The sequence below is a fragment of the Selaginella moellendorffii genome, unplaced genomic scaffold (genome assembly GCF_000143415.4).
Source record: "Selaginella moellendorffii unplaced genomic scaffold, v1.0 SELMOscaffold_37, whole genome shotgun sequence".
NCBI classification, from domain to species: Eukaryota; Viridiplantae; Streptophyta; class Lycopodiopsida; order Selaginellales; family Selaginellaceae; genus Selaginella; species Selaginella moellendorffii.
Genome location: NW_003314298.1, coordinates 303245 through 315270, shown reverse-complemented (window position 1 = coordinate 315270; position 12026 = coordinate 303245). Strand labels below are relative to the sequence as shown.

The following is a 12026-nucleotide window of genomic DNA, read 5'->3' as shown; positions in this document are numbered from 1 at the left end:
GGCAAAACAAAAAGCCACAAGGAGAGAAAAAAGCGAGGCAAAACAACCAACTCCCTCACGCTTCTAGAGCTTTTTGACCCACGGTTGCGTTTTATCTCTGTGTGGGATAATTCCGTTTTTTTTTTTTTTTTTGTCACACCACCATGAGATCTATAGCTGCAAGGATTTCACTCAACTCAATCGATTGATCGAGAGATGTCTATACAAGTCGAGTACAAAATGTGGTGGTATCTTCTACTTTTCTCTCACTGTACACCACCATGATCTCATTGATGATCGCATCCATGCCTTCCTCCTGAGGAATCAAGCAAGAGTAGATTTTGTTAGCGTTTTCGCGATAGCTACGGGTACCTGTCCAGGAATTGTGGGACAAACTTGCGAGATCCATGAGCCGCTCAGTGCTAGTAGTCCCACTCCTTGAAACAAATAAAGAACATCTGTTGTGTGGAAAACGATGATGTTGTGAGCGATCGATCAAACTTTATGTTTGAACAAACCTTTCGTTTTTACAAGTCGTGTTGGTCGGGCTTGTCATGGATCTTGGCGCCGGTCGCCCACCACGGAATCCCGGAGCTACTCCTCGTCTCGAGCCGGGGAGGAGCGCTGCTCGCGGCGGGGCCGAGAAACTGTTCCCAGAAGCCATTGTTCATGCCAACACCCACGGCACCACTGTCGACGCTGGCATTCACCTCTCCCAGCAGCTTGAACGCGCTCGTCCCTCCAACATTGTCGGAGCTCCCGCTGGTTGCTAGCGAGCTCGTCGCATGATCCCGATCGGCGCCACCACCACCACCACCACCACCACCCCCGCCACCCTCGACGTCGAGTGACGTAGTGGCCATGCCATTGTCAAGATCCTTGGCTTCCAAGGACAGATCCAGCGGCGGTGTTGCTGGAACGTCGATCGGAGATCGATCGCTCACGTCCGTCACCACTGTAGCTCCCATGGACAGCCGCTCCTCGAGAGAGATTGGCAATGCCTGCATCTCCGTCAGCGTTGCTCGCGTCTGCCTCTCCGTCTCCTCGTCCTCGGGAAGAAGCTCGCGGACCAGGACCTCGAGCGGGACGACCTCGAGCTTGGACGCCAGGTCGGGCTTGCTGAAGAACTCGACCAGCCGGGCGCGAGTGGATTCGTTGGACGGATCGTAGCGCACGAGCTGTCCATCGAGCTCGACGTCGTCCCGGTCGTGATCGCACAGCTCCAACTTTCTTCGCTTGCCTGGTAGATACGCGCCGCCGCCGCTGCCACCTTCGACGCTGGCGTGTTGGTGGACGAGGCTGGAAAGGAATCCGGGGTTTTGGATCGCCTTGGCCATGAAGGAGATCATGTGTTGCTGCCTTTGCTCGGTTCCGTGGAGCCTTTGTCCCATCACCTGGAGGTCCCGCTCGGTTTGCTGCTGCTGCTGCCTCAATCGGACTAGCTCCAGCATGAGCACATTCTTGTCGCGGTTGAGCCTGTCAACTTCGCCTTCCAGTCCCAGCTTTCCAACCTCGGTGGATTGCCCCGGCTGGTGTTGCGAGTGGCCTTGGCTCGTCGGCTTCTTCCTGTGGATGTTCTTGAGGAGATGCCTCTCACCTCGACGAAATCCTTCGTTGGCGAACTCGCAGCGGTCGGGATCCACCTTGCGAAATCCCTGTAGAGCACAGTGCGCTGGTAAAGTCAGATAAAATCAAAGCTGGAAAAATGGAAGAATTGCGCAGGGGAGAGGAGAGAGAACTCACATAGGTGTTGAGCTGCCGGACGAAGCTGGAGAAGTTGTTGTGCTTGAAGTACTTGGGCAGCAAATCCCGCGAGAAATCCAGCGGGTTCCACACCACGAAGCTGTTGCCTTTGCCCGTCCACGAGACGATGGCATCCGAGTCCGGATCGTCGATCATATCATACGTTTTGGTGAGGAATGGGGGAGGAGCAGCGCTGGAGAGGGCGGCGTCCGGTTGCAATTGCTGGCCATTCTGCTGCTGGCTCGGGAGGATCATGGAGCTGGAGGACGAGGGCGAATTCATGGCACGCCGCTTGTTATCAGATCCCGTCGGTGACAGCGCTTGAGCATTGTGGACGTAGACCACCTCTACCATGGATTCTGGGCCGTGGGCGATTGTGATTCTTCTCTAGCTACCAACAATTACGCTCTAGCCTATAGGGAGGAGATCAAAATTAACGCAATGGCGATCCCGCGAGTGCCCACAGTTTGCTCTAACCTGGTCGCTCGCCGCCATAGCCACAAATCAAAGAAAAGAATGAAAGCCCTCTTTTTTTGGGTCTAAATGCACAGGTGTCCTTAACGCGGTTTAAAAGACTTTGCGTGCCGTCGACGATTCCCAGAATATGCGTATTTTCAAATTCTGGTCAAAATCGTGGCGTTGATTAAATGGGTGTGGGATCTCACGGGCATATTCTCCTCTCCATGGCTGACTAGGGTTCTTGGAGTCGAGGTAAGCTTCGGCCTGTTTTCGATCGAATTTCCAGCTGCTGGGTCTCTGATTGAAGGAGTATGCTCGAGGCATGGATTGATTCCGGCAATCTCATGGCTCGCGCGCTTCCTCCAAACGGTGGCGTCCTCTCCTCGTCGCGATTGCCAATCCCCAAGCAGCTGTTTGCGGCGCCCAGCATTCTTTTTACGAGGGCTTCGGTGAGATTTTCGTCCCCAAAATTCGTGGTTGCTGCCGCTCAACCACGAGGAGGAGACGACAAGAGCTCTGCCAGTAGCTCATCCTCATCGACAAGCCTATCGCCCAAGGACGAGTATAGCGAGAGCGTGAACGAGGAGCTCCTCTATTTCTTGTTCCAGCTCGACTTGGCGACGCGACTCCAGGTAAACAAAAATCAAACACTTGGAAAGTTTTCAAAGCGGTTGATTCTTGGCTGGTTTTTTCTCTTGTTCGCAGCGTGCCTTGAATCAAGACCACTATGATGCCGCTCAAGCCATTCGTGAGAAGATCAGCCAGGTGATGTTCTCCGTTTGTTACGTGGAAGCTCTAGATGGTAAAAAGCTACTAGGTTCACAGGTCGAGAAAGAGGTTTCCAAACTACGCGAGAAGAAAGCCGGCGCGGTTTCAGCCAAGAACGAAGCTCAAGACAAAGAGATCGCGCTGCTTCGTTTCAGGTGATATAGCTTAGTATCGTAAAGGACACTCTTTGCTAACTTGTTTGGGACGTGCAGGAGCGAGCTTTCCGCTTCCATAGAGAGAGAGGACTACGAAGGTGCCAGGCAGCTGAAAGATAAGATCTCCAAACTCGAGGTATTTGAGATGGATTCAGTTGTTTGTTTTCGTTTCTATTCTTTCATGTTCAGTCAGAATCGCTAGCAGCATCCGTAAGAGCTCTGGCTTACCAGAATGTGAAGTACGCATTTCGTCTTGGCCAGAAGGTCCGGCACAAGCTGTTTGGTGAGTCTTTGTTGACTTTTTCTGGTTTTGGCTGAGAGAGCTCGTTAAGCACAGGTTATAGAGGAGTTGTTTGCGGAATGGATCCAGTGTGCTGTGAGTCGGAGAAATGGTGCGACAGGGCCAGAGTCTACGATCAGCGAAAGAACCAGCCCTTTTACCAGGTTAATCTCCTTCACTCCTCCAAGGCCTCGAGTAAATGAGCTTATGAATGTCGGATCAACAGGTGCTTGTCGATGTTGAGAGCGAACCTCAGCAGGAAGCAGCATATGGTGCGGTTCCTGTTTTTGTTTTTTCTGAAGTTTGATAAGTAAAACTTGATGCAGTTGCGGAGGACAGCTTGGAAGCTCCTGCTGAACCCGACATGGTAAGAAAAACTCCCTTTTTATATGTTTTTTTCACATATGGTTCTCAGGAAGCTTTGGATCATCCATACATCTATTTCCTGTTCTTTGGAATGGATTCCGCTGGTGACTACATTCCAACAAAGCAGCTCCGGCAAAAGTACGATGTGGCAAGGCACGAGCAAACAAATGACGCGTAGCCTGCCTCGTGCTCGGCAAGAATATGAAGAAGAAAAGCAAGACCTTTTCGTTTTTAGCGCCTTTTCTTCTTCACGTCCTTGCTGCTCTTGGGGAGCTCGAAGGCCTCGAGCAGCTCCACATCGAAAAACAGAGTTGCGTTTGGAAGGATGAAGCAGCTTGGAGCAGTGGGCTTTGCTGGTGGATTGGAGCTCTTGCCGGGGTTGAAGTAGCTCTTAAGCAGCGTCAGGAGCGGCTTTCCTTTCTTGCACCCCACGCCTTCCTCGCCGAACGCCATGCTCGCTGGAATCTGCAACAATCTCCTACCACCTAAACAAGTCACAGGGAAACGTATGATCTCAGGAAAAACTCGAGAGAGTGCTCCACCTGGTTGCATGGGAGGTATGCCATTTCCTCCAAGAATTCCTCGATCCCATCCATCAATCACCTGAAGTTGTCAAAGCTAGAAAGGAAGTTTTCTCAAAAGGAAGGAGCAGTAGAATCAAACCTCTCCAACTCCAAGTCTGAATTCAAGCGGCCTGTTGAATGTGTAGCTGCTCTCAAACTGAGTTCCATCCTCACGCTTGCCTGTGTAGTGAACCTGCGCTCACTACTCAAGAAAATGAAAGAAAGAACGAAGAAGAAAACCAACCTTGACATAGCTGCCATTGACAACAGGATTTCCCACTCCAACTCTTGTGTCACAGAATCCAAGCCCTGAATCCAAAACCGTCAGCTTTGGCTCCTCCTCCGCAGCTACAGCCCAAGAACTCAAAAACGAGGGTGCTGAATTGCAGAAAATGGTAGCAAGCACCACCCTTGCTGCTGCTTCTCTTCGAAGAAATCTGGAACCATCCTCTCTACTGCAGCAAACACGAGTGCTTCTCGAGCTGCAAGTGTTGCTAGTGTTTGAACTAGAGTGTGCTGCCACTGCCACTGCTCGAAAATGGAGGCCACTTACCGCCATAGCCATACCTTGAACTGATAAAATAGGAGCTTTGCTTTCTCATTTTCAAAGGCAAGAGGATGGAGCGATAAGAAAGCCGGATACTTTGATTTTCATTCTGAAACTAAGCTTGCTTGACGGAAGCCCTGGCGAAGAACTCGGATATAACCGAGAGCGACATGCCTCTCAACAGCGGGTTCTCGTCCATGTTTCCGACCATTCCACCGTCCGACCGTTAGCCATTCCACTGTGGTGTCTTCTGCCAACCCTTAGCCTTTTAAAAGCTTTTATGGGATTTTCCTTGGATTTCGGGTGAAGAAATCTGGAATCATCCTCTCTACTGCAGCACACATGAGTGCTTAGTGTTGCTAGTGTGTGTTTGAACTAGAGTAGGCTGCAAGGCCACTTATCGCCATAACCATACCTCGAACTGATAAAACAGGAGCTTTGCGTTCTCATTTCAAAGGCAAGAGAGGATGGAGAAATAAGAAATCCAGTACTTTACTTTTTCAGAATTCTGAAACTAAGCTTGCTTGACGGAAGCCATGGCGAAGAACTCGGATATAACTTCGAGCGGCATGCCTTTGGTCTCTGGGACTTTAAGGTAGACAAAAACCCAGGAGCAAAGCACCACGAGCGAGAAGAGGCCGAAGATACCGCCCACGCCGATGGCCTGGAGCAGCGTGGGGAACAAGTTAGTGATGAGGATGTTGCACGTCCAAAACGCCGTCTGGCACAGCCCGATGCAAACGCCGCGGACTCGGGTCGGGAAGATCTCGGAGCAGATAATGTTTGGGATGGCTCCGAAGCCCATCACGAATGTGCAGATGTAGATGAGCACGCCACCGAAGGATCCCGCGGCCTGGACGACGCCTTGCGACAGCAGTAAGTTGGAGGTGGCGATGGTGATGAGAGCCACTAAAAGAATTGGCAGAGTCACCAGTAACAATTGCCTGTACAAGAGAAAGAGTGTTTGTATCAGCTAGAACAAAGCATGTAATAGCTTGACGCTACCTGCGTCCTGCTCGATCCATGATCTTCATCGCGAAGATGATACAAGGTAGCGTCAAGAGCGAGCTGAAAGTGCTGGCGAGGATGGAGGCCGAGTTTGTGCCGAGGCCGAGGCTGGTAAGTAACGCCGAGGCACCAGACTGTGACAAGATCTGTGGTACAAAAGCCTGAACCGCGTTGATGCCACTGAACTGGAAATGGAAGAAAAGGAAACCCGCTCGTCAGCGATGGATCGAAAACACTTACGTACCTGTTGTAGGACTTGCAAGAGAATGCCGACAGTGAGAGCTCTCCGGACGCCAATCTCGAGCAAGTCGGACCATGCAACGCCTTGGACGGCGGTCTCGGCGGGATGGACCATTGCTGGACCGACCGGATGCTCGTCCTCCATGTGTTTTGAGTATTGCGATGCCTGCGTGACCAGTGCTGCCGCTTGGATAGCTTCTATTTCCTCTCCGTGAGGCAAAGATATGGACGAAAATCCCTGCGGATGCTGCTGCTGTTGGTGTTGATCGGCTTGGTGCTGGAGCAAAAACACCCTCTTGAACTGTCCGTGATCGTCTGGATTGTTTTCCTGGCCTTCGGTTCCCGTCCACTGCCATGCAAGTTGCCACCCCCCGCCAATGCCTACGCTAGCTATGGATTCCGGGACGCTCGCGGCTATGCTGTACGCACTCTGCCTTCCATACATGCTCGACTCGTTCGCGTCCTTGCTGCCTCTCGGGAAGTTTATGTTTTGCCTGCTCGTGTTGTCGTGATAGTGGTGGTCCGCGAAACTCCCCTGGCTCGGCCTCGGATCACGAGGAGTTCCTGCGATGGACCACGGCGACGCATCAAACTTCCCGCTCCTGGCTGGGTTCAAGAGCGGCGTGCTCAGGTTCTCGTCCAGATTTCCGACCATTCCATCGTCCGACTGGTAGCCATTCCCCTGTGGTGTCTTCGGTCCCTCGTCTTGGTCCCAGTTGTCGTGCATGAGCTCAGACTGTGGCTCGGGGAGGTGGTCGTGAGTGCTCCGAAACGTTCCAAAGACCGCCGGAACAACAGGGAGGTGGTCGTGCGTGCTGTTGTGCATGCTTCCAAACAGCGTCACCACCGGATCCCTGAGCGACGAAACCATGCTCGCTCGCCGCGAGAGGAATCCACCACCACCCCCGGTTGCAGACGTAGCTATCCACGAAACGTTCCCTTCCTGCATCATCTTGGAGTTACCCCGGAAGCTCCCAAGCTTCAACGACGCTGTGGACCCCCCGAGCTCCACCGGCTTGAGTTGCCATTCTTCCAGCGTTGTCTCACCGATGTTCAAACCTTCTACTAGAAGCGCAAGCTCGGCTGAAAGCAAGACAAGAAACAAATCAATCAACCATCACAAAACAACACCGATATCTTCTACCTGTGACGTCTTTCGTGTTCCGCAGCCTCTGTAGCACTTTCTTAGCTTCCACCATCCGCCCTTTACTCACGAGCCATCTCGGAGACTCGGGTATGTAGAAGAGCGCGAGAGTGAAGTTCACCATAGCCGGGACAAAGAGCATTCCCAGCATGTATCTCCACATCGGGTGGTGACTTAGCGACATGAGGAAGACGAGAACGTAGGAAAGGAACTGGCCGGTTGATCCCATGAGCTGCGGGAACGTGAGAAGCTGGCCACGGTTCTCGGTGGGAGCAATCTCCGCAATGTACATGGGAGCGATGGTGGTGATCAGTCCGACCCCGGCACCGAGCAGCAGCCTGGCCAGGAGGAGCACGTAGATGTTTGGAGTCCAGGCCATGATACACGAGCTCGTCACGAAGATGATGGAGGAGATGAAGAGAATTTTCTGCCTGCCATATCTATCGGCTGCTGCTCCAGCACAAAGTGTGCTACACCATGCTCCCGCGAGGCTGGCGGCCACCACCAGGCCTTCCATGGTAGCGCTCAAATGTAGCTCGGGCTTGAAATACAAGAGAGCTCCTGCGAGAGAGGAAAAAAAGTACCAACCGATCATGGTTAGATCACATAGATCACAAAGAAGTTTTTATTTTCTTGCTACCTCCAATGGCTCCTGTGTCCCATCCTTGGAGCATGTTGACGACGGTGGCGGCGAGAGCCACCAGTGTCGCTGGCTGCATTGCGAGAGATTGGATCCAATCGTCGGTAGCTTGGTAGAGCAAATCGCGTGGAATTTTTCCAGAGCTTGGATGGATGGATCAATCTCCCCTGTACAGTTCCACGAGATCAAGAGAAAACCATTCCCGATTTTGGACGGATGGATGAAATTCACAAGCCAGAGTGAGGAGAAATCTGTGAAGGAAAAGCTCTAGGAATTTCTACCTCGTTATGGCCGCGCACAAACCCTCCATTGTAGCCACCCGTCGCGATGCGCCATTAGAGCTCCGCGCTCCAATCTCCCAATCCCCACGCTTCCAAGGGTTGGCAGGGAAGCGCCATGAAGAGGAGAGATTTTTTTCCTTCGCTTGCTTGCTCTTTCTCTAGCCGTACGGGTTTGGCGCCCGGAGAGATGGGCCGTGGCCAAAACTTGCCCCCAAAACGATAGCCGTACGGGGTGGCCAAAACTTACCCCGACGCAAACGACAAATTACCAGCCATGTGAGTGACAATAAGGGCATATGCCGCGAACACCTAGGACTAAAAGAGAAGAATCTCACGAGAGGTCCATGGAGCCATCAAGAATTTTTTGGCATGGTTTTTTTTTTTTTTTTGTCAAAGAGCCATGGCTGGCCCGCTAAAGTCGATGATGAGATGTCTGCTTCGCGAGCAAACACGCCCTCTATGACAAGAATGCTATACAAAAATTAACAGTCTGTGGCGATCAAGCTTAAAAATTGTTGGGAGATTGATTTAGCTGAGATGGCTGCAGCAGTGGAAGACACGGAGACCATGATCATATCACGCTGCACCACTGCGATCTCCAGAAAGAATATCAATGTTTTATCGTCAATGAATGATACAAACTTACAGCCTCGCGCTAGAGCCACTTTAGTAGCTCTGGAGAAGCTCGTGTTCGTCGTATCTCGGCTGAGATGGTTGCGGTGGTAGCGGGCACGAATTCATGCCTGCCAGGCTCTCGATCAACACAGAGTCGGCGATCACATCGCCCTTGTCTTGGTTCCGGTGCCATTGCCACCGTGCCAATGAACTGTTGATGATCTCCAAGCTTCCGTATCCGAAACTCGGCTCTCGGTAAACGGACGTCTCTGGCTTGGGAATCACTTGAAACCTTCAAAACAAGAAAACTAGTCTAGTGTAGCTCAAATTATGTGAGACTTACCTTTCAGCAGGCCCTTCACGGTTGCCTCCATCGCCAATTGTAATGTAGACGGGAGCACACTCGTCCTCCTCGTAAAGGTATAAACGTTTCTACGAGAGACAAAAGGATCCAGTCAGTTAAGCGGTACAAGTAACGAGAGAAATGCTACTTACAAATCGTTCGTAAGCGTGGACGTGGCCAGAAAATATCGCATCCACTCTGTACTTTCTGGCAAAATATTCCACTGCTGATCTGACAACTTCACCTTCCATGTAGTGCGCGTTGTAAGTGTTGTACCAAGGGACGTGTGTGATTATGATCACCCATGGCGTTACAGATCGATCAACATGCTCCAAGTCGGACTGATTATATCAAGCAAACATCAGGACTGCGCGAAGAAAACTCTGAAACGAAAGCTATAACAAACCAGAAGCCAGTTATACTGGGGCGTGTACTTTGTTATCCCAACGTAGGAATTGAGTGAGATGATGTGAACCGGCCCAACGTTGAGAGAGTAGTAAATAGCTGCGACAGCACCACAAGATTGCCAGGGTGCCGAGAATCGTGTATTTGGAGACAGAAAACCGTCGTGTGGCTTGACAGCGTCCTGGTGATCAAAGTTAAAACCCTTGAGAAACAGTATTCCCTTGAAAGATCACTTACAACAGCGTTGTCGAATTCTATTTCATGGTTGCCGTAGGCGAAAACCATTGGAACTTTGCTCGTGTATCTCGTCATGAAACGCCCCCAGGTATCCCATCTCGGCTGATAGCCATCCGCGTAGGAGAAATCACCCACGTTTAGCAGATACTGGGCGCCAGACTGCTCGATGTGGCTCAGTGTCACATTCGAAGAGTAAGTCTGCCCAAGATCACCTTACAAAACAAAACAGACATATTTTTCAGAAGAAAAAAAAGTATCAAAACCAAATCTTCGAGACTCACCAACGATGGCGAACTTGATCGAAGAGTCTGGTCCTGGAGGAGGCGGAGTGACAAACTCGCTCGCGAAGACAAGATGGCGGTCATCGCTACCTCCCTCTCCTATCCGATAGTAATATCGAGTGCTATACTGCAAAAAGAGACGATGATAATCATCCGAGGAGGAAACAAAGACCACGCCAAGATCATCCAGAACTTACCGTGAGATTGGAAATGGTGACGTGATGGAGATTCCCAGACGTGTAATCCGCGTAAGAGGAAGACCCGCCAGTGGCGGACAAGTCGTAGGAGCTGGGCTGATTCGAGTAGAACACACGAGATCCCATGCTCCGGTTGCTGGACCAGCTGATAGTGAAGGCGGTGCCGGTGTGATCGGCCTGGCTGATGAAAACTTGCTCGGGGCCGCCCAGCGGATTGGGGGCGATGTCGGGCTCATCCAGCCGCAAGTCCAGATCGGCGTTGGGACGAGTGTACTCGGTCTGATGCCCGCTGTATTTGCTCTCTGGATCCAGCCATTGACCACGCACTGCGAGAGCAATCTTCTTGGTGACCTAGGCTAGCCAGAGGAGAGAGAGATATGGATTCTTTCTTACCTGGTGGCGATGGCAGGAGGAGCAAGACCAAGGAAATGAGTGGGAGAAGCTGCGACATGGTTGCCTGATCGCAGCGATGGCGGCGGCGGTGGCGCATCCAGCAAAAAAGGAGAGCACAACCAATGGAACTTCGAAAGAATCTTGGCCGTGAGCTTCATGTTTATACTCAATAGATTTCTGCCACGTGCCAGGATGCCACTGGACAGACCAAAAAGCATAAAAGGTATCTACGCATCATCTTTTTGATCGATACTAAATTGCAATCGCAATGTTTGCAGTGAGGTTAAAAGATTAATTTACTCAAAAGAAGATTCGGGCTAAGCTTCGTCGATTCCATTCGAACTTAGTGTCTTTGCGCCTTTTGAAATGAGAATACTTGGCTCTTTAGAAATCAACACTTCTAACTCTCTGATCGTCATGTCAAGCATCCTTCACTGAAATCCGCCAATAGAGATATGCTATTAACCAAACAATCGAGACAAGCAATCGAGACAAGTAACGTACGCGTTGCAAACACAGCTGTCCTTATGGATGAATAACAAAAAGGACGATCACTTTCTTAAAGAGCGACTTTGTTTTGTGAACAATGGTGGACAAGAGCGTGATGGTATTTGTCTTTGCAAAAAAACAAGGCACTCCACACCCGTGAAGTTCATCCGGACGGTCTGGAGAACTATGCTGGCGACTGCTCCTTAGCGCCAATCATGCCTAGGGAAACTTCTAGACAGCACCAATTCGCGAAGATTTATAAAATTGTTGTGGATGCTGGAAGAGAAGGTTGGCAGTGATAGACCATAGCGAGGCCATCATAAGCTTGCCATCGCAAGCTATCAAGCCATCCACAACACCAATTCGCGAAGATTTATAAAATTGTTGTGGCTTAGAGGCGAGCCTTCATCAACCAAGAACAAGAGAGCTCTTGCTTCGTTGATACTTGGCTGGAAGCTTCTGTCGAGACCAATCTCGCAATGGCAAGCTACTTCGTTTTCGACGTTGCTCGAGATGTAGCATGTTACTGTGTTCCCTTCCAGATTTTCGATTAGCTTCGACCTCAGCCACTACACCGGAATGCCTTACGCCAAATCGAACACGGTTCTACTCTATGGAAAGAAACCAAAGTCAGGCCGGAGACTACATAGCAGTCTTCAACAAAGCGCTCCATGATGCTACAGCGGAGGCTGCCAGTACGAGTCCCAGGCACTGGCCTCCTCCCGACCTTGTGACTTCGCCGGAAGCTTGGTATAAGGATCAGGACACTCCTCCCGCAGGCTGGAACAGCTTTGCGACTTTGCAGACAATTTTCTACGCGCTGGAGATCTGCCGATCCTCGCCTTGACGAATGAACCGCATTTGCTCTAGCTCTCTCACCATTGTCAGTGGAG

At 51.1% G+C, this 12026-nt stretch overlaps 5 protein-coding genes across 9 annotated transcripts; 1 reads left to right on the top strand and 4 right to left on the bottom strand.

The window, feature by feature from the left end:
- Window positions 1–84: 84 nt before the first annotated feature.
- Window positions 85–2238, bottom strand: LOC9653651 (heat stress transcription factor A-1). 2 transcript variants are annotated; one of them, XR_002993356.1, is made up of 4 exons: window positions 1723–2238; window positions 498–1634; window positions 352–437; window positions 85–295 (listed from the first exon to the last, which is right to left on the bottom strand). XR_002993356.1 is itself a non-coding variant. In XM_002978293.2 (3 exons), the coding sequence occupies exons 1-2, from the start codon at window positions 2074–2076 to the stop codon at window positions 507–509; spliced, it is 1482 nt and encodes a 493-aa protein (XP_002978339.2). In that variant the 5' UTR covers window positions 2077–2238; the 3' UTR covers window positions 85–437; window positions 498–506. The 2 variants fall into 2 exon arrangements, 1 of the variants encoding a protein (XP_002978339.2); XM_002978293.2 differs by having other exon boundaries at window positions 85–437.
- Window positions 2239–2387: 149 nt separating this feature from the next.
- LOC9653430 (clp protease adapter protein ClpF, chloroplastic) lies at window positions 2388–3984 on the top strand. 2 transcript variants are annotated; one of them, XM_024683473.1, is made up of 10 exons: window positions 2388–2433; window positions 2489–2813; window positions 2887–2946; window positions 3007–3104; window positions 3162–3240; window positions 3294–3387; window positions 3442–3548; window positions 3611–3656; window positions 3711–3751; window positions 3800–3984. In XM_024683473.1, the coding sequence occupies exons 2-10, from the start codon at window positions 2493–2495 to the stop codon at window positions 3926–3928; spliced, it is 975 nt and encodes a 324-aa protein (XP_024539241.1). In that variant the 5' UTR covers window positions 2388–2433; window positions 2489–2492; the 3' UTR covers window positions 3929–3984. The 2 variants fall into 2 exon arrangements, with proteins under 2 accessions (XP_024539241.1, XP_002978497.2); XM_002978451.2 differs by having other exon boundaries at window positions 2409–2813.
- LOC9653429 (peptidyl-prolyl cis-trans isomerase FKBP13, chloroplastic) lies at window positions 3753–5087 on the bottom strand. 2 transcript variants are annotated; one of them, XM_024683475.1, is made up of 4 exons: window positions 4558–5084; window positions 4414–4506; window positions 4293–4353; window positions 3753–4235 (listed from the first exon to the last, which is right to left on the bottom strand). In XM_024683475.1, the coding sequence occupies exons 1-4, from the start codon at window positions 4876–4878 to the stop codon at window positions 3982–3984; spliced, it is 729 nt and encodes a 242-aa protein (XP_024539243.1). In that variant the 5' UTR covers window positions 4879–5084; the 3' UTR covers window positions 3753–3981. The 2 variants fall into 2 exon arrangements, with proteins under 2 accessions (XP_024539243.1, XP_002978338.2); XM_002978292.2 differs by having other exon boundaries at window positions 3753–4353; window positions 4558–5087.
- A 198-nt stretch (window positions 5088–5285) lies between these two features.
- LOC9653428 (monosaccharide-sensing protein 2) lies at window positions 5286–8384 on the bottom strand. 2 transcript variants are annotated; one of them, XM_024683471.1, is made up of 6 exons: window positions 8174–8384; window positions 7893–8059; window positions 7253–7813; window positions 6113–7191; window positions 5866–6053; window positions 5286–5804 (listed from the first exon to the last, which is right to left on the bottom strand). In XM_024683471.1, the coding sequence occupies exons 2-6, from the start codon at window positions 7969–7971 to the stop codon at window positions 5375–5377; spliced, it is 2337 nt and encodes a 778-aa protein (XP_024539239.1). In that variant the 5' UTR covers window positions 7972–8059; window positions 8174–8384; the 3' UTR covers window positions 5286–5374. The 2 variants fall into 2 exon arrangements, with proteins under 2 accessions (XP_024539239.1, XP_024539240.1); XM_024683472.1 differs by lacking the exon at window positions 8174–8384 and having other exon boundaries at window positions 7893–8164.
- A 211-nt stretch (window positions 8385–8595) lies between these two features.
- On the bottom strand, window positions 8596–10758 carry LOC9653427 (purple acid phosphatase 22). Its single transcript, XM_002978290.2, has 9 exons — window positions 10645–10758; window positions 10252–10577; window positions 10055–10181; window positions 9774–9985; window positions 9538–9717; window positions 9284–9472; window positions 9132–9220; window positions 8820–9080; window positions 8596–8762 (listed from the first exon to the last, which is right to left on the bottom strand). The coding sequence occupies exons 1-8, from the start codon at window positions 10739–10741 to the stop codon at window positions 8840–8842; spliced, it is 1461 nt and encodes a 486-aa protein (XP_002978336.2). The 5' UTR covers window positions 10742–10758; the 3' UTR covers window positions 8596–8762; window positions 8820–8839.
- Window positions 10759–12026: the final 1268 nt, after the last annotated feature.